Source organism: Nematolebias whitei, chromosome 11 (assembly GCF_014905685.2).
Source record: "Nematolebias whitei isolate Nwh7 chromosome 11, NemWhi1, whole genome shotgun sequence".
Taxonomy (NCBI): domain Eukaryota; kingdom Metazoa; phylum Chordata; class Actinopteri; order Cyprinodontiformes; family Rivulidae; genus Nematolebias; species Nematolebias whitei.
In genome coordinates this window covers 37,417,688-37,435,880 of record NC_056508.1, presented here as the reverse complement: position 1 = coordinate 37,435,880, position 18,193 = coordinate 37,417,688, and the positions used below count along the sequence as shown (strand labels likewise).

The following is an 18,193-nucleotide window of genomic DNA, read 5'->3' as shown; positions in this document are numbered from 1 at the left end:
TCAGTGGGAGTGTTTTATCAAAACTGAAAGACAAACAAAATATGTTTGAAGGTGTTTGTGCTATTTGCAAACCTATAATTCATACATAACTCACAAAACACAAAATAAATGCTTAGTGTTATTTCCAATCCCTTTTCATGCATGGACCTGTCATCTCCGTCATACCACTCGAACTTTTCATCTGCTCTCTTTAGGGGTGCACCGATAAATCAGCCAATACTTGAATGAGAAACTGATTCTACCAATTTTTTGTTTGTTTGTTTGTTTCAACAGCAATTGTCTAAACTTAATTCGTATTTCAGAGCACTACCTCATGGCCAGTTAAAATACATTTGTATTGTTTCTAGGATATTGTTCAAGGGTATGTTTTTCAATAAATTAATATTGGAAAATTGAAGGTGCATTGTGACCTTATAACATCTGACAGTGTTGCTTATAAAACAAAATTGGAACTGGCATGTCAGACTTTTTAGAAATCGGTGATCGGCCAGAAAACTGCAATCGGTGCACCCCTACCTCTCCTTTTCAGTGTCCATGTTTAGAAGACGATCTTAATTTGAGACAACTTTAGATGTTTAAAACTAGTATTTACAGAAAGCACAAGAGAACTTGGTTCTCTTAACCTTCTATGTGGTGAATTTAGAAACAGTGAGTTCTGGAGCGTTCCCTTAAGTAAATGGTCAGTTATCTGTGATTTAGGTCGAATCACTGACATCTGATGTCCAAAGTAAATTAAAGCAGTCATCTTTGATAATGCAGTGTTCTGTTGTGAAACTACAACGCACGTTATTCAATTTCTAAACATGCTTAATGAACTCATCTGAAAGCACAAGGTGACCTCCGAACCCTTCCCCATCTGCCTGGAAAAGCATCCACAAGATGCAGTAGAAAATAATCTGATCTACAAGGTCTGCACATGCATGCACCAAAAAAACTAAAAATCTGCTGAACTTGTTTGTGCTAAACACCACAGGACCTCCACAGACGTTTAAAACTGTGGGTCTGATTTACTTATTTATTTATTTGTCAGCTCATCTCATTTATCCAAGTAGTTTTGTAAGTACTGTATGTACTTGTGTGCATACTGTGAGGGAGTGGTGGCGCAGAGGTTAAGAGAAGGTGGGCTTGTGATCAGAAGGTCGCCGGTTCGACTCCCAGGATCGCCAACATAAAAGTGTGGGAGGAAAAGGTGAAGCACCCACACCTGCCTCCACCCTCATTTGCACTGCTCTGGGCCCTTGAGCAAGGCCCTTAACCCCCACCATCTGCTCCCAAACTGGTCTCTCTTGAAAATGAGTTCTCGTGACTCCATGAGACTATCTGTATAAATAAAGCTTAAAATAAAAAATATATATAAAATGTATTCTGAGAAGTGCTGCAACACAGAACAAGAACTTATGTTTATGTGTGTTGATCTTTTGACATTTAGCAGGTGTTTAATGGAAAAGTAAGTCCAAAAAATTTATAATAAAGTAAAATAAAAAATAAAAATAAACGTGTGCCCTAAATTTGTTGAACCATCAACAGTCGTTTAGTTTGCGTTAGCTTAGCTTAGGCACTCATACTGGGTGTCTGAGGTTTCATTTAATGTCAGTGTGTGTATACTCCATTAGTTTCTTGTTAAAAAAATAAAAACAAAAGTTGGTTATTGTCCAAGTAAGACACATGTAATATAAATATAAAACAATGAAATGAATCCAGTGATCGGGTTGTTTGAAAGCATCCAGATTGAAAATCAGAAAGTTTTTACAGTATTTCTGTGTAGAACAGTTTTATAAGTCAACAGTTTGATAATAGCAAAAAATAAAAGAAAGTCTTCATAAGTGTCTGTTGGGATGAAAAGCAACGATGAAACAAGGTTGACTGTCAGTAAATGAAGTCCACAGGTTCGAACATGTTGAAGAATTTGTGGTTTGAAATGTTTTGAGGACTTTGTTGAGAAATGATGAGATGAAATGTGTCAAGTCTGTCATCTCTGTAACAAAGTATGCAAGCAGAAAAAGTCTGAGGAAATAAGTCCTTTGTAATTCAAAGTGTAAAAGCATCCTTGGAGTATAATTTTTTAAAAAAAAGTATTTTTTATTTATAATGATGAAATCTGTAATGTTTTTCAGTTCAGAAAAAATTCTCACGATGGGTTGTCTCTTCAGAAAAGTTAACTCGGCCTTTGAGTGAGAACCCAACTTTTACACGCATTTAATAATTTCACAATATTTAAACCTCCCAACACATGTTAAGCTTGTTGTTGGCAAATACAGCGCAACACTCTGGAGATTTTTAATTAAAGCTGAACTTTCTTTTAATTCATCTACAGATCCGAGACTCATGTGAATCTAAATAAGTTTTTCCATTTTTTATTTTTTTTTATTTTTTTTTTAATTGTTCCCTTTAAGGCCAAAACAGACTCATCTACAAAATTATTTTTAAATAAAAATTTTGAGCTAGTTTTTGACTTTGTGATTCAGTCCTAAAACCATAATTACAATTTTTTTTTTTTTTTCATGTTAAACCTCCCAGGTTCTTAGGTCTCGTGGGGTCCGGTTACGTTCACCAGAGCTCTTGCTACGAGCCTTCCTAGCACTCTCTTGTGCTTGGCGATATTTCTCCAACATGCCCTTGTGTTTCCTCCGGATCTTGTCATTGCACCACATCCTCTCACAGTACTCCTCCACGTGTGGCAGGTTTGATGGCCCGATGAGCTGCATGATGTCCTTGAACCATGTGCGTGATTGGCCGATTTGGCTCGGTGAGCCGCCCCTGCTGTAAGTGTTGCAAGGCATCCAGGGCCTGTAGCTTCCTGCGGACCGGTCTTTGAACGTGTCAGAGAGCCCCGAGTTGTCACGTGCCATGAGCTCATCCACAGTGTCCCCCTGGAGGACTTCCAGGGTGATGCGAGCCAGTGTTTGCGTGAAGCCGTGCTCCCGAGAGCGGCAGATGTACACGCCTTCATCCTGACGGAAGAGATGACGGAACAGCAAACCCTGTTCTGTTGACATCACACGATCGTCCAACTTCACCTGAGTGAGGCAAGAGAACATGTTTTCATATTTTATAGTTGATTTTTTTTTAAATTCATCCATTCATTCAACCTTTAGTTATACAGGTTAATCCCATTGAGCCTCGGGGACTCACTTACAAGAGACATCTGATTTTAACAAAGAGTGATGACAACAGTGGACAATCATAGAGGATGCACACAAATTGAGAATAACAAGTGAAAATAAAATGGTATTAAAAATGTAACAAAAAAAACCAGCTAGGCTGTAAGGCAATGTAGAAAACTATAAATAAGAACATGTCTGCATTGGTTTTTCCCATGAACTTAGCAGATGTTTGAAGCTCACAGATGTCCATTTTGCACATAGTCTGAAAACAGGATCTTTTTCTTGACCATGAAACGATGGTTCTGCTTGTCAAAAGTTGTTACTCTTCTATGCTTTCCTATGTTTTGCTGCAAATAAAGTAGGTCTATGCTTCAAAGCTATATTTATATTTTTAAACTAAATGTATATTTTATAAATGAATAAAATTAAAATGATGAATGTTCTAGTATATTCTGACATATTTGCATAATCTATAGGCAAAGGACCAAATTTTGGTATTGGAAATTTACTGCTTTGCACATTTCACAAGATGTTTTCCTGTATGATGGTTCATACAGGTAGGGGCCGAGATGGGGTAGAGGTAGAGCAGCCGACTGCGGACCAGAATGTCTTGATTCGACTCCCAGCCATTCCCACATGTCGTAGTGTCTCTGAGCAAGACACCTAATCCCTAATTGCTCCCCGGGCTCTTACATAGCTGCCCACTGCTCCACCTGGGTGTATCACAGGTGCGATGGGTGAAATGCAGAGAACCAATTTCACCAATGTATGGAAACACAGTGATGACAATCTCAGACTTCCCTTCATGTAAACATACAGTAGCTTGGAGGCTTGAAACAATCCAAAGCCATGAAAAAAATCTTTGAGTCAACATATTTAATACAGACAAGTCTTACTGGTCTTTGCTTTGGTGCAACATGAACCATTCTGAAAAAGACATCCTCACTATTCAACCTTTTTTGACATACATGGAAGCAGAAATGTCCTAAATTCTAATTTCTACTTGTGTATTTTGTATAAAAGGAATGCTCCATTCTTTTACCTGACATCATCACTATATCCTCACTGTCTGAAGTCTAATCTCTTGGCAAGGACCAATGCAGACATGTTCCTGTTTTTAGTTTTCTACATTTGCCTTAAAATCTAGCTGTTTTTTTTTTTTTTTTACTTTTTTTGCCATCTTATTTGTAAAAAATTAAAAATCTCTATGCCTTTTTGTGGCTGTCTATTGCTGTTGTCCATTGTTGTCATCATTCTTTGTTGAAATCAGGTCTCTCTCGTAAATGAGTCCTCAAGGCTCAATGGGATTTACCTGTCTAAATAAAGGTTGAATGAAATCACTCATTGATAATATAAATTTAATCTAATTGTTCACAATACAGATTTGCTTCCCACTGGCCCTTTTAATGTGTGTAACTTAGCCAGGCCTAATTCAGTTTAGCAAGTGTCTTTTTACTAAAAACTCTTTTCTATAGACAAGCATTGTTTTACAAAGTAGTTTCACATTATTTTATGACTGCTTTTACATTTCCTCAAATTTTATTCTGGGGGAAAATGAACCACAACGCAAGTGTGGTTCGTGTTGTTGTGGAGGCAACATGTAAAGTTTGGAAGGTTTTGTCAAATTCCATAGGTTAATATTTCAAAATGTGTTGCAGATTAATTAACAAAATAGATCAATAAATCATGTGGTCAGTATTTCTATATTATAGTATAAGATATATTTGACATTGCACAAGTGGCATATTTATGTGTATTATTATCTTTATCGTTATCTTTCTAAATATTATGTTGCCATATTTGTACATAGTTTTGAATTTCAGTGAACATTAAGAAGAGCTGATGAATGACCCAAGACTGGGTGAACAATTGTGAGTTTTTTTTGTCTGTTTATTTTTTATTTATTTTGTCGAAAGATGTTGAATAATTGCAATTGTTGAAGGACACTTGTCAAAAAGCTGTAAAAGAACCAATTTATTAACATTCTGGTCCTGATTTATCTTGAATAAGATCTCGTTAAACAGAGCTTAATTCTACAAAATCACCCATCTCTGTAGGAGAAAAATTAATTACTGCTTATATGCTGTGTATAGAAATATAAAAAAATACAAAAAGTTGAAAAAAGAGAATGCTATATTTGGTTTATTGTGCTTAAGCAATTTAAGCACTCTCTCCCCCCCCCCCCCACACACACACACAGCACACACAGAACAAGGGCTGCTTTGTTTCCACAACCTGAACTTCAACATAAATGTAGCATAAAATACAGTTTTCTCATGCTTTTTCTGTGTTAATTATTTCCCCTCTCTCTACCATATACCACCCAGTCATTATTCCACCCTTTACATTGATTCTGTTTATTTTCTACCTCCGTTTTAGATATTCTGTTCCTCTGCCCCTCCTGCTGTCCATCAGAGCCAACACAAACACTGCAGTCCAGAGACAGCCAAATGTTCGTTTACAGGGAAACGGTAATGTTAGTAATTCCTTAAGACTTACATGACTAATCGAGGCACATTGACCTTGACCAAATGAACGATCTTTGAGGGTGTCGACTCATAACTCTACATCATTGACTAAATATAACTTTAAACAGCTTCACAGCTTTGTATCGAAGTCGAGTCGCAGTTGCTTGTAGACATTAGTTGACACTTGATCTGTCAGAGGCTGAGGTTGGCAAAAAATAAAAATCCCCTGTTTATTCAAGAGACAGAGCAATTGTGAACTTTTCTATGCAATAAAACGACTTGATTTGAACCACATGTCAAACGGCTGTCAAATGTGTCAGCCACGTGCCAAAATCACACACTAATCCACTTTTTACAGGCAGTTAATTTGACCACCGTTCCTCAGAAGTTTCACTCCACAGTCAACACTTTTACTTTTTCCTCCTGTCACATACGCATTTTATTATCCATATTTTGAGATTTTTTTTTAAATTAGTATTATTATTTTGATGCGCTTGCTTTGACTACTTGTCTCACCTCTTCTTTGCGGTCTTCCTGTTGGACTAGCCATGTGATTGCAGCCTGTGGTGAGCGAGGAACACACTCCAGGAAGGTGCTGTTCTTCTCAGTCCCATAAACCACTTTGTCTTCTGTCACATCCAGATCTTCTCATTAAAACAAAAATAGGCATTTAGTAAAAGCAAAAACACACTCAGTCAAAGCAAAGATGAGATAATAATATTTTTTATTAAAAATGTCCACTTTTTTTCTGCTCCTGAGTTTGTTTGCTTTTTTTGGAATTTGAAATCAATAAAATGTTTGTTGTGCAGATTTTGGAGAAACTGAACTGTGAGCCAAAAGAGCAGCAAAACAAATCTGCTCCCAGTCTAATAAACTACTGACTTGACTGCAAAGACTCAAATGGATCCTTCGCTTGTTAAGCAATTTTAAAGGAAATTATTTAAATAAAATTTGCCCAACTCTCTTTATGAATTGAGGATTGCATGCATTCTGATTTAGACTATGTTGGGCCAGTGTGCATCATATTTTTATTCTAGTTTTTTTATTTTGTTGAGGTAAAACTAAAAGTACATGATTGATCATGTTTAAGTCTTAATTTGTCTTTTCATCATTGGTGTAACTTTTTCCTTTTTTATGTTCCCTTTTTTGTTATAACATTTCTCCAAAAATGAACTTTTCAGAAGTACCGTTGCCTGAAATAGTGTAAAAGTTCAAGCACACAGAGTCAATTAAGGTAAAATATCAGTCTTAACGACAAAAACAAAACTTTTGAAATGTCACTTAAACAGAAACCCAACCCGAAAACGTCTTGTATGAGTACGGTTCACCTGGAGGCTTAAACAGAGCCCACTGTCATCCCCTCACATCCTCACACTCAGGTGAGCAAGCACATTAACTAACACACACTTTTCTGTCCTCTTGGCCAATTTTACATTCACACGTTCGTCTTTCCATATTTTCATTAATCACTGATCTTGTTTTGTTCTGTTCTCTTGTCTTTCTCAGTATGACAACACGATTTTGTGAAATTTTCAACCTAACCATTAATTATTTAGCTGCCTACTATAATTACATATACGTGCTCAACTATATTAACTTGATTGAAACCTTACTTTAAATAAAATGTACAATCACTAAACTGTTACTGGCTTAACCCAGTTGGGAATAAAATATTTAGAGAGAGCAAATAAACATGAAGCTATCCATCCATCCATACATACAATCCATACATCCATCTATGCATCCATCTATCATCTTTGCACTGCGACTGATGCATATGGGCACCAGCAAGCCCGTGACCTGAAAAGGAAGAAGCAAGTAAAAGAGAACTATGGTAGCTTAATGAGAGTTGACACGGAGGGCACAACCCCTTTGTAAGGCAGTGAAATGAGTAACTCTGGTCTGTAGTGTCAAGAAATGAGGAAAGACAAATGTAAAGCTGACTTTTAAAATGTAACCACATTACCAAGAGAAAAAAAATGTGCATTAATTGTGAAATAAACTTCATGTGAGCGTCATCTTGGTACAAAGTTTGACATGCTTCTTTACAAATACTATCTTTTACCTTATAATCAGGTAATCTGAGCAGACTAGTTGTTAAATTTCTAATGCAGTCACTCATAAAAAAATACAGATACATCTCAATCTGTTTCCAATACCATAAGAAAATGTCAACATTTTGACTAATGCTCCTGTAGCTCAGCTGAGCAGAGTGCCTGGAAACAGATAAGTTAAATCTACCACAGAACTTTAGTTTGGACTGAATCAACTTTTCAATCTAAACAAAATCTTTCCAGCAGAAACTGAGAGCCTTGCCAACACTATAAGGTTTCCAAGCTTGCAAAGATACACCAGAAAGTCACTGAGCTGGGAAAGGTAAAGCACACGTACCGCTCAGATTCTGATCCACACACTGCAGAACAGGGTTTCCATGCCGGATGTCCTGCCTTCGGTAGCGGCGCTTGCTGTTAGGAACGAACCGTGTACAGGACGATCCATCCCAGGCACAGTAAGGGTCTCTGGCTAAGCAGCACTCAGCGCAGACTTTCCCATAAGTCTCACAGTGATGCAGCTTCACCTGCGCCACGCCTGCTGGAGAGCCCACATACAGGGCTTGCTGGTGGACAGGAAACACAAAGACAAAGAAGAACATTTGTCAGGAAAATATTTTTTGGATAGAAGCAAGCCCAAGCTGTCGAATGAACTCACCCTTTTCACAGATATCTCCATTGATGTAATTGGAGTTGGTGCCTGAAGAAATGAAAACATTTAATTTAAAGTTTGTAAAAAAAAAGCTCACGAAACAAAACCAAAATAGCAAGGAAGAAAATAATGTGACAAGTGACACTTTCTGGGAAAATTAGGACTCCTTTAGAAATGCAAAACAATAAATAGTATCTACATACAGTACTAATGTAGATACTATTTATTTTAGTCCGTATAAGTATAAATATTTTAGTCCATATAAATATATGTAATTTAGTCCTCATAGTCCATATTTTTTCAGACTATAAGGCACACCGGATTATAAGGTGCATTAACGATAATAATAATAATAATGTGTATGTATTGTCATCATTGTATGTTCCCATACAATGGTGAAATTGGCTTTTTGCATTTAACCCATCCACCACCAGGTGGAGCAGTGGGCAGCTATGGAAAGCGCCTGGGGAGCAAACGGGGATAAAGTGCCCTGCTCAGAGACACCACAAGATGTGCAATCACTGGGGATTGAATCCGGGACCTTCGGGTCCCGAGCCGGCTGCTCTGCCTCTGCACCATCTCGCCCCCCCCGAAAGCGAAACAAGTTCATTTTGACAGATTTTTGAGCTCCGTGTACCACATAAAATCAGTTTGAGGTCAAAAGCATAACCAGAATTAATACATAAGGTGCACCGGATTGAGAAAATTAAAGGATTTTAAGTGTGCCTTATAGTCCAAAAAATATGATATACATTCATGGATTATTTGTATCAAATAAAGAAATAAAGTTTGAGTAAGAAGCCTGGTTGCATACTGTACAGCCATTACCACACTTGTTAAAATAAAACTTACCTTGAAGACTTGTAGCTCCTCCAGCGTGACCTCTTCCGTTTCTAAACTGTTTCCAGAATGCAGCGCGATTACCTTCAACACTTTACCAACATCTGGAAAAAAAGAGCAAACTCGTGACTGAGCGGTTTGATGCATTTTATTACCTAATGTGTTCTGTCCCAGTGTGATGTGTGTAAAATAAATCACAATCTTATTTCCAAATAAATCAAACATTGAATTATAATCATGTATCATGTATTGAATCATACCTGTACCAATAAAAATGACATCATACTGCTCGTCTTCTGCCTCAACCCTGTCGACCACAATTTGCGTCAGCTTGTAGGGAATGTTGGCCTTTACAAGTACCGGCTGGCGTAGGGCCGGGTACACCGACCGCCACATCAACGGGTGACTGCGAGCAAAGTGCAGCACCGAATCTGGGAAGTCCTTCGTGCTGCCGAACTCTCTGCCAGGCTGATTGGTGATTTTACTAGGGCACTAAAAAAAACCATTAATAATTAAAAAAATGCGTTTAAAAGAAAAATAGTTCAAATTTATGAGTTTAGTGAAAGTTAGAAAAATTTAAGTTTTAAAGCAAATTTATGGCTCTTTTCCACACTGGTTTTAAATTCCTACAATTTTATACCCACTTATGGGTGTTCTTTCCAAACAAACCAAAGCTTAATTATGGTCTTAGAGTCTAAAACCTCTTATTTGAGTTTTATACTGTGCTTAAAGACTGAGTAAAAGTTAATGACATCAAGCCTAGGAATTATCTCCAAAGGAATTGGAGAAAGATATTCAATCTGTGCCACTGTAAAAACAAAACAATCAGTGTGCGCGAACTTGGCAGGTTCATTGAATGACTCATGATAAAGACAGCAAAACAAAGTCCAAATAAAATACAAGAACTGTATAAACTTTGAATCTGATCACAATATAGATCCGATTTCTTAATGACACAGCCAAAGTGTCTGTTATACAGGAAGTTTTTTTTTCCCAATAATCTTTAAGGCAAGTTTTTTTTTAACATGTTTAAACCAAGTAAGGAGAAGAAAAGTCCTTTTTTCTGTTGGTGGCAAAACCCATCATGAGAGATGGTTTGTTAATTTGTTGCACCCAAGTTTCACTTTTCTAGAATTATGTTGCAATAAAGGACAGTAACTTGTGATCAAATACTGCAGAAATCAGACAAAGACCATACTTAAGTTCTTTACAAACATTATAGGAGAAACTATTGGCTTCATCAAGATGTTCAAGAAAAGGCAGCTAATCATTCAACCATTGGACACGTTTGCATTATTGTTCCCTGTGGTTTTATTCTGATAGGTCTGTGAAAATAGCCATTAAAATCAGGATTATGGTCCAAATTTCCTCTTTTTTAAAACTGTTAAACATTTGGGGTGGGTTCATATGCAGTTAGTTTTCTCACAAGGATGCCAAACGGGCATTTGTTGTATGAAACGTAAGCAGGGATGAAAGAAGCTTGTTCTTTAATTTTTACGTTTCATGTTTTTACATTTATTGAACAGTCAGTGTACTTGTGGGTCTTTTTTTACAAAGCTCTGTCATTCATACCAAGCAAACAAAAGCTATTGCTTTTTACATATATATTTTAATTATTTAATCTATATCAAGATAGATCTAGAAAGTATGAACCAGCCATTACCAGTTCTAACCCCCTTTTCTTTAATTTTATAAAGTAAAGTAGAGAAAAAAGTTATAAAAGTGATATTTCAAAAAAGATAATTCTGTCCAAGAGAAACACCCATGTAATTCAAGTGCTCAGATACAAAACTTGAAATGTTTGTTAATGTCAGTCAAAGTTTAAAGTTCAATACCACACTTTGCCCAGACCCTGTGGAATTACATATAAACCCTTGGCATCCCTGCAATAAAAAGCATCCCATAATTTTCTGTTAAAACATGAGTTTTGACACAAATTTCAACAATGTACAGAAACATTTCAACCCAATGTAAATATCATAAGAAAGATAAATGAGCGCTATGTTTCTTTCAAAATGTCATTTAAGGAAGGTGAAATTAACATCCTGATGCATGCTCAATAATCCAGGGAGAAAAATCCAAAAAAGTTCAATCTGAACCTCTGGACATAAAAAAAAACAAAAAAAACCCAAAGCAAATCAACAAAAAAATGTAGAAACGTTTCGTCTCTCATCCAAGAGACTTCCTCAGTCTGAGGAGCTGTATTCAGCTCAGTCTCTTAAATAGCACCTTCTCAGAGTGGATCAACCAGTTTTGCTGCTGACAACCAAAACCAGCTGATCACATGCTCAAGAAGGACCATCAGCCTAACAATGGGTCATTAGCACACTGATGGTTGTTTACTACTCACAGAGGGCTGAGTGATACTAGCAATCACAGCATTGTAAGAGGGGGACAGTTGAACCCGGAGGCCTCCACCCCTGTTTAACGATGGACGATTTCTTTTCACAAAGATGGCCTCCTTTACTCCTCTCTCAAACCATCGTTCCTCTCGGTCCAGGATGTGAACATCTTCATCCTTGAAAGAGTGACCGCTGGCCTGGAGATGAGTGTAGACCACAGAGTCCTGGCCTGATGATGTTAATCTTCTGTGCTGGGCCATCCTTTTGGCCAGTGGCTGTTTAGTTTCCCCGATGTAAGACTGATCACAGCCCTCCTGACACTGAACAGCATACACAACATTGCTCTGTTTGTGCCGGGGGACTGGATCTTTGGGATGAACCAGTCTTTGCCGTAATGTATTTTGGGGTTTAAAAGCCACTGGGACGTTATGTTTAGAAAATAAATGTCTCAGTTTCTCTGATACTCCCTCAACATATGGAATGACCACTGGTCTGGGTCTGGGTTCCTCCTTTTCACCTGATGGCTGACTGGAGTCCTGTTTGGGTTTCTTCTCTGCTTTTAGGAAGGCCCAGTTAGGATATCCACATTGCTCTAGAGCCTGTCTTGTGTGGGATTTCTCCTTCTGCCTGGCTCCCGAGCTAGTGGGGATGCTGTTTGCTCTGTGATACAGAGTCCTGATGACTCCTAACTTGTGCTCCAAAGGGTGATGGGAGTCAAACTGCAAATACTGGTCTGTGTGTGTGGGTTTGCGGTACACCTCAGTTTGCAAATGTCCTCTATCAGAGACTGAGACCTCACAGTCCAAGAAAGCCAACCTGCCATTTTTTACATCTTCTCGTGTGAACTTGATGTATTTATCCACAGAGTTGATGTGGTCAGTAAAATGTTGGACTTCCTGAGATTTGATTTTAACCCAGGTGTCGTCAACATACCTGAACCAATGACTTGGTGGTGTCCCTGAAAAGGACGTCAAGGCTCTCTTTTCTACCTCTTCCATGTACAGGTTGGCAACAATAGGAGAAACTGGAGACCCCATAGCACACCCATGTTTCTGCCTATAATATTGCTCCCCATATGTGAAGTAGGTTGACTGCAGGCACAGTTTCAAGAGTTGACACAGTTGTTCTGTAGAAAGCGTGGTCCTGCTGCTCAGAGTGGTGTCTGATTTTAATTTTAAACTGACCACCTCTACTGCATCATCAACAGGAATGCACGTAAAGAGTGATGTGACATCAAAAGAGACCATTGTTTCATCAGTCTCCATGATGACATCTCTCACCTTGTCCACAAAGTCCATGGTGTTCTGTATGTGGTGTTCTGAGCTGCCAACTAAAGGTGAAATTAAGTTTTTAGTTGCCTTCACACATTTATGTAGTTTGACTGGCACCTTCAGAGACAGTGATGAGGAACACTAACCTCAAATTTGTCATAATGAATGATTCAATAAATGATCTTGATAAATCTCAAAATCAGATTGTTAAAAAATGGATAATTATTTTGCTTCTATACAAAACTGCAGGTGGGATATTTAACAGTGAAGCTGTAGCAATCACTCACTTTCCACCATCAGTGCTGCCTCATCCCTTGTTCCTACCTTCCTTATTTATATATTTTTTAACATCTTTCTTTTCCTCTGAGTTTAGGCCGATACATTCCTGTTAATCAGAGAGTCAGCAGGAGTGAAACCACAGAGGTGTCTGCTCTGTTCTCACATTATTCATCATCTTCTGCCTCTGTGCTCGCTCATTCACTCTGCTAATGAAGTGGAATAGCGCATACAACATCACCATGTGTGCACGTATTTAAGTGTGTGCATGTATTTTAGTGTGTGCATGTGTTTGTGTGTTTAACAAGGCTGAGTTACAGTGATGTGGTTGAGAGAACTTGAGAGGCTTTCCTCAGAGTCAGGATGTAAACCAGAAACGGGCTCTGTGCTGTGTACGGCCACAACAGCTGCTCTACCACTTACAGCAGTTTACTCTACTAATATGGAAACTTTCTACACCTCGGGTTTAATGTTTTCATATCCCATCTATCCCATAATGTTTTTCCTCTTTTGTTTTTGTACCTAGTATAGGACATAAAAACTGCTTCTTGACTAATCGACTACGCACATCTGTTTTAGCTGAACAAGTTCTGAGAAAATGTGCAGTTTCACACAGCATCATAGAGTCAAAGTCACTGGATGTGGATTTACTCTGGAGAAAATGGTACCAGTAGCTGCTCCAGTGGGGCAAAGTTCAACCCAGTTGTATGAACAGACCAGTCTTCTAAAGGTTTTGCTTTAAGTGCAATTGTTTGTTTTGGCTACATTTTTAGATGTAAGAAATAACTTGTTAGCCACAAATTCTGAAGCTGTTTGACAACTCTTAACACATGATGTAATCGTCATGTAGTTGCAATTTGTACATTTGTTTAAATCTTCAGCATGTTTAAGAAAAAAAAGTCTGTTCATAAAACAAATAGTTATCAAAAATTAGCATTTTCTCTGCTTGAAATACATTTACAATCAAGAATAAAAATAGATTTAAAGACATTTTTTGTAACGTTTTAGAAGGAAACAAATAAATGTTAAACAATGTGTCATCTGCATATTAAAGACCAGTAATTTACCAACATATTCTTAACAGTGCAACATATTTGGATCATGATAAGCTCTTTATAGTTTATTAATTTGAGCTATTAAACTGTCACATGTGAGCAAACTTTGCATTCTTACAGAATGGTAATGCTTACCACTCCTGGTCTTGGATAAGGTACTTTGCCTTCATAAGGACCCCACTGATAGTTGGGACCCTCTTTATGAGCAAAAGGTCCGTTGAAAGCTTCTCTGATGTCAGCCATGCGATACACACACACAGCAAAGCCCTGAAACACATTACTGAAGAGAAAAACACGTGCGGTTATGTCATAGTTTGAGTGCACATCTACTTTTGTAGATCAGTTTGTCAAAGAAAAATGGTAAATCACAGATGAAAGTAAAGTAACTGTTAGTTCTGTTTATGTAACTGGTGTGAAACTATAAAACAGTTTCACCATGGAGATATTCTGACAGAAGCACTGAATCAAAGACAGAATGACTAAAAGCTTGTTTTGTTGAACTTTTATTTTTCAGAACATTATGATGTGTCAAAACAGTTTTTTTTTTTTGTTTTGTTTTTTGCAGCATGTGTGTTTACCTGATGGTGCTGAAAATTGCATAGATGATTGGGTTTCTCACATCCTTGGTCCTCAGCAGGAAAACATCCTCTGTGTCGCATAAAGACATTTCCAGTTAAGCCATTCTTTTAGCTGCTGAAACGTATGCACATAGAAATGCAAATTCTCATTTTCATGCTTTGTGTGCGGCAGTTTGTCTTACCGAGCTGGTTGAAGTGTGTGTCGATGCCATGAGGTCCTGGGACAGAACAGACTAGTCTTGCTTTTATGAAGGTGCTCCACTTATGGACCAGAACTCTCTGGCCTCCAATATCATTCTGCCAGAAAATACAAAAGAAATAAATCAATAAATCTAAGAAACACAGCCCTTTACTTCATCACACTGGACTGAGGCGAAGGACAATATAGCTAATGTTTCAGATCCTGTCTGTGTATCTAAACCAGAGCTATTAAAAAAAAACTGCTCAGGGGGCCACAGTTTCTGAAAGCCAACAGCTCGGAGGGGTGTCGGACATCCAGCGATTAAAATCATGATATAAATAAATCAAAGTTTACAATGATCTGTTACCTTTTAAAAAAATTATTTTGTTGCAATGTATCATAAATGCCAGAAACAGAACCCAAACCCCCCACCAAAAAAAATATATTAATAATAATAATAATAATAAATAAAAAATAACATAAAATTATATATATATATATATATATATAAAATTATATATATATGTATGTATATAAATTTTTTATGTATTTATTTTTTCTTATGAAGTGGACCGGATTGATGTTGAGGCCCGCGGGCCACCAGTTAAATAGCTGCGCAGAGCTTTAGCCTCTTTCAACACATAAACACCCCAGTTAAAATACTATAGAGTTTTTTGGTTTTTTTTATTAACATGCAGACAATGTATTGAATAAGATTTTAAAAGGAGCAGATAGTGAGTTTGGTTAATTCTGGAAAAGTGAAAATGCAGGACTGGAGATTAAAATTAAAAAAAAAAAAACCTCAGGGAAGTAGACCAGAACTGCCAGAGCAGAAACGAAACCTATTGAGTAAATGCTAACGTGCAGCTTTGGATCATGTATTTAATACAGTACATCCTAATATTAGCAATTAAGTATTTGATTACCTCTGGTCCCCAGATCTAACTCTACTCAATAAATGTGTAAGTTCTCTCAGTTTAAAGCATATAATGTGCTGGAATCAAGTTATAAACATAACTGAATGCCACATTTAGCATTAAACAGCAAGAGCATAAAAAGAGAAACATAAAAAGGAGCAGATCTGTAGATGAAGAGGGGTTAAAATTGAAAAAATGTAACTTGGATTTTTCCCTAGGAAAAATTCAAAACATTTTGGCACAGCCCACCAATCTGCAACCTTGCAGCTGCGCATATCAGTATAACTGTGTATAACGCCTTCATGTGTATTCTTTTAAGCATACCACTTGAGTGTGGTTTTCACATCGCACACATGGTTTAACAGGACATCATGCTTGAAAGCAAGTCACAGAGCTTAAGCTGATGCACAGTGAAGTTGGAGAATCTGACAGCTGCATGCAGTTTGGGAGGAAACGGGATTTATCTCATTCAAAATATGATACCTCTGCAGTCTTTTGGGGAAATGTAAACACGAGAGAGTTCTCTTTTCAACAAGAGGGTTTGAAGGTGTCGCATTAAACAGATTAACAGTTCAACGCGTCATCTCCTGTCCAACAAAGTTATCCGTGAAGTTTGAGAGCTCCTCAATCTAATCACCGGCTCTTTGTGGCTAACTTGAGTTTTATATATAAAATCCCCAGTGAGTTCAAACAATTACTCCAGAAAAAAAAAAAAAAAAGAATGGCTAAAGCAAGGATAATTCAATTAAAGCAGCTTGACAATTGATCATTTACAGTTAAACAATGCAAACACTGTTATGAAGTATCTCACCGCACACACTCGACCGACTCGTGCATGTATGGCCTCCTCCCTGTCCCCCTCCTCTGAAGCCTTCTCGGTGAAGAAGAAATACACTTTGTCATTGTCTCGGTCATCGTTGTCCGGGATGAGGTGGGCAGCAACAAACTTGGGGTCTGAGAAGGGGGTAAATGAAAAGATGGGAAATGCTGAAGAAGAGAATTACCACCAGAAAGAAAATAATTCAAATTAACCTCGGGTCAAACGTTTTAAAATTCAGCTATTACACTAAACTCAAGCATACAACAGAAAGGCCAAACAAAATGATCATGATACTTAGACATAGTTTAATTTTCATTGGACTGGGTTTATGAGGTTTATATATTTTTTAATAGTAAATCATACTATGAAGTAGTTTCTGGTCAGTCTCTGTCCTCATGGTGGTGCGACCCCCCATGCTCCTGATGATTACAGAGTCTCTTCCAAGAAAATCTGCCGTCAGTCCTGTATATAGTTCTCCACCTGCAGACAGAGTCAGGGACAACATTTTCAAATAACGCATTTAAAATATTATTGTGACATTTTAAACATAATTTTAAATTGAGGACTGAAAATATGACGAGTAGAAAAAAATGTTTCAAAAAATGCTGTAAGACAAAACAAAAAGAGGTAGAATTACAAAACATCAAAGTTCATGCTCAATCATCCAGGTACAAAATCCAATCACGGTCACTCAGGTCATCTGGACAGTTTCTTTTTTGTGGAAAGACGTTTCGCCCTCTATCCAGAGGGCTTCATCACCTGAGTGACCGTGATTGGATTTTGTACCTGGATGATTGAGCATGAACTTTGATGTCTTGAACCACTTTGGCTGTGGCTGCATGCCTGGGAGGAGTTGACGGGGGACAGGACAGCCCCCAGAAACCATCTTATCACCAGCAAACTGCTTGGTCTACTAAAGGGGTGTCCTGCTTGGTGGGGAAACAGTTTACGTGGGACCCCTCAGACTGATGAAGCCCTTTTGTTTCGAGGGTGACATGTCTCTCCACAAAAAAGAAACTGTCCAGGTGACCTGATTGACCATCATTGGGTAGAAGTACAAACAACGTCATGTTTTGATTAATACAGTTGTGACTGAGGTCATTCTGTCATTTATCAGATACAAATGTCTCCATGTTTTGTAGCTCAAACTGATCTCGAGACATTCAAGACAATATCTACCCAAACTACCAACTGGGTAGTCTGCGGGTCTCGATCAGATGTTTTACTTTTGCCCTGATAATATTTACATGGAACGGCAGCAATAGGCAAGAAAAGGCTGAGTAAAATAATAATAATGTGCAGCTTAACTTTAAAGAAGTTATATGAATATTTTGTGCTTTGGGCAATAGTTGAAGGGCAGGAAGAAGAAATTAAACAAATCTGAACTCATTGAGAGAGCTGTGAGCATTTTGAAAGCCAAACATTCTTCAGAGTGCAGCAGTGAACAAACATTCACCTTCCAGGACTAAATAAAATTCCTGCAAGTGGAAACAGAACATCAGAGTTTTCCTCTGGCACTTGGGTTATATGATGTATGAGCATACCTATCAGAGCTATCTGTCACCTAACTGTCTCCATGGCCTTGAAAAATACTTGGGGTAAAATAAAACGTACACTTACCCTCGCTTTTCACCTAAT

The 18,193-nt window shown here is 37.7% G+C and overlaps 1 protein-coding gene across 1 annotated transcript in view; it reads right to left on the bottom strand.

Moving 5' to 3' along the window:
* Positions 1–2,330: 2,330 nt before the first annotated feature.
* sema3bl (sema domain, immunoglobulin domain (Ig), short basic domain, secreted, (semaphorin) 3bl) overlaps positions 2,331–18,193 on the bottom strand; it is a 70,107-nt gene continuing 54,244 nt past the window's right edge. The window contains exons 6-16 of the mRNA XM_037684955.1: positions 16,919–17,035; positions 16,547–16,689; positions 14,820–14,934; positions 14,638–14,707; positions 14,195–14,339; positions 9,376–9,607; positions 9,128–9,219; positions 8,282–8,323; positions 7,964–8,189; positions 6,089–6,216; positions 2,331–3,017 (exon numbers count right to left, since the gene is read on the bottom strand). Of these exons, the coding sequence (XP_037540883.1) occupies positions 2,505–3,017; positions 6,089–6,216; positions 7,964–8,189; positions 8,282–8,323; positions 9,128–9,219; positions 9,376–9,607; positions 14,195–14,339; positions 14,638–14,707; positions 14,820–14,934; positions 16,547–16,689; positions 16,919–17,035 (1,823 nt within the window). The 3' untranslated portion in view covers positions 2,331–2,504. The remainder of the gene's footprint in view (positions 3,018–6,088; positions 6,217–7,963; positions 8,190–8,281; positions 8,324–9,127; positions 9,220–9,375; positions 9,608–14,194; positions 14,340–14,637; positions 14,708–14,819; positions 14,935–16,546; positions 16,690–16,918; positions 17,036–18,193) is intronic.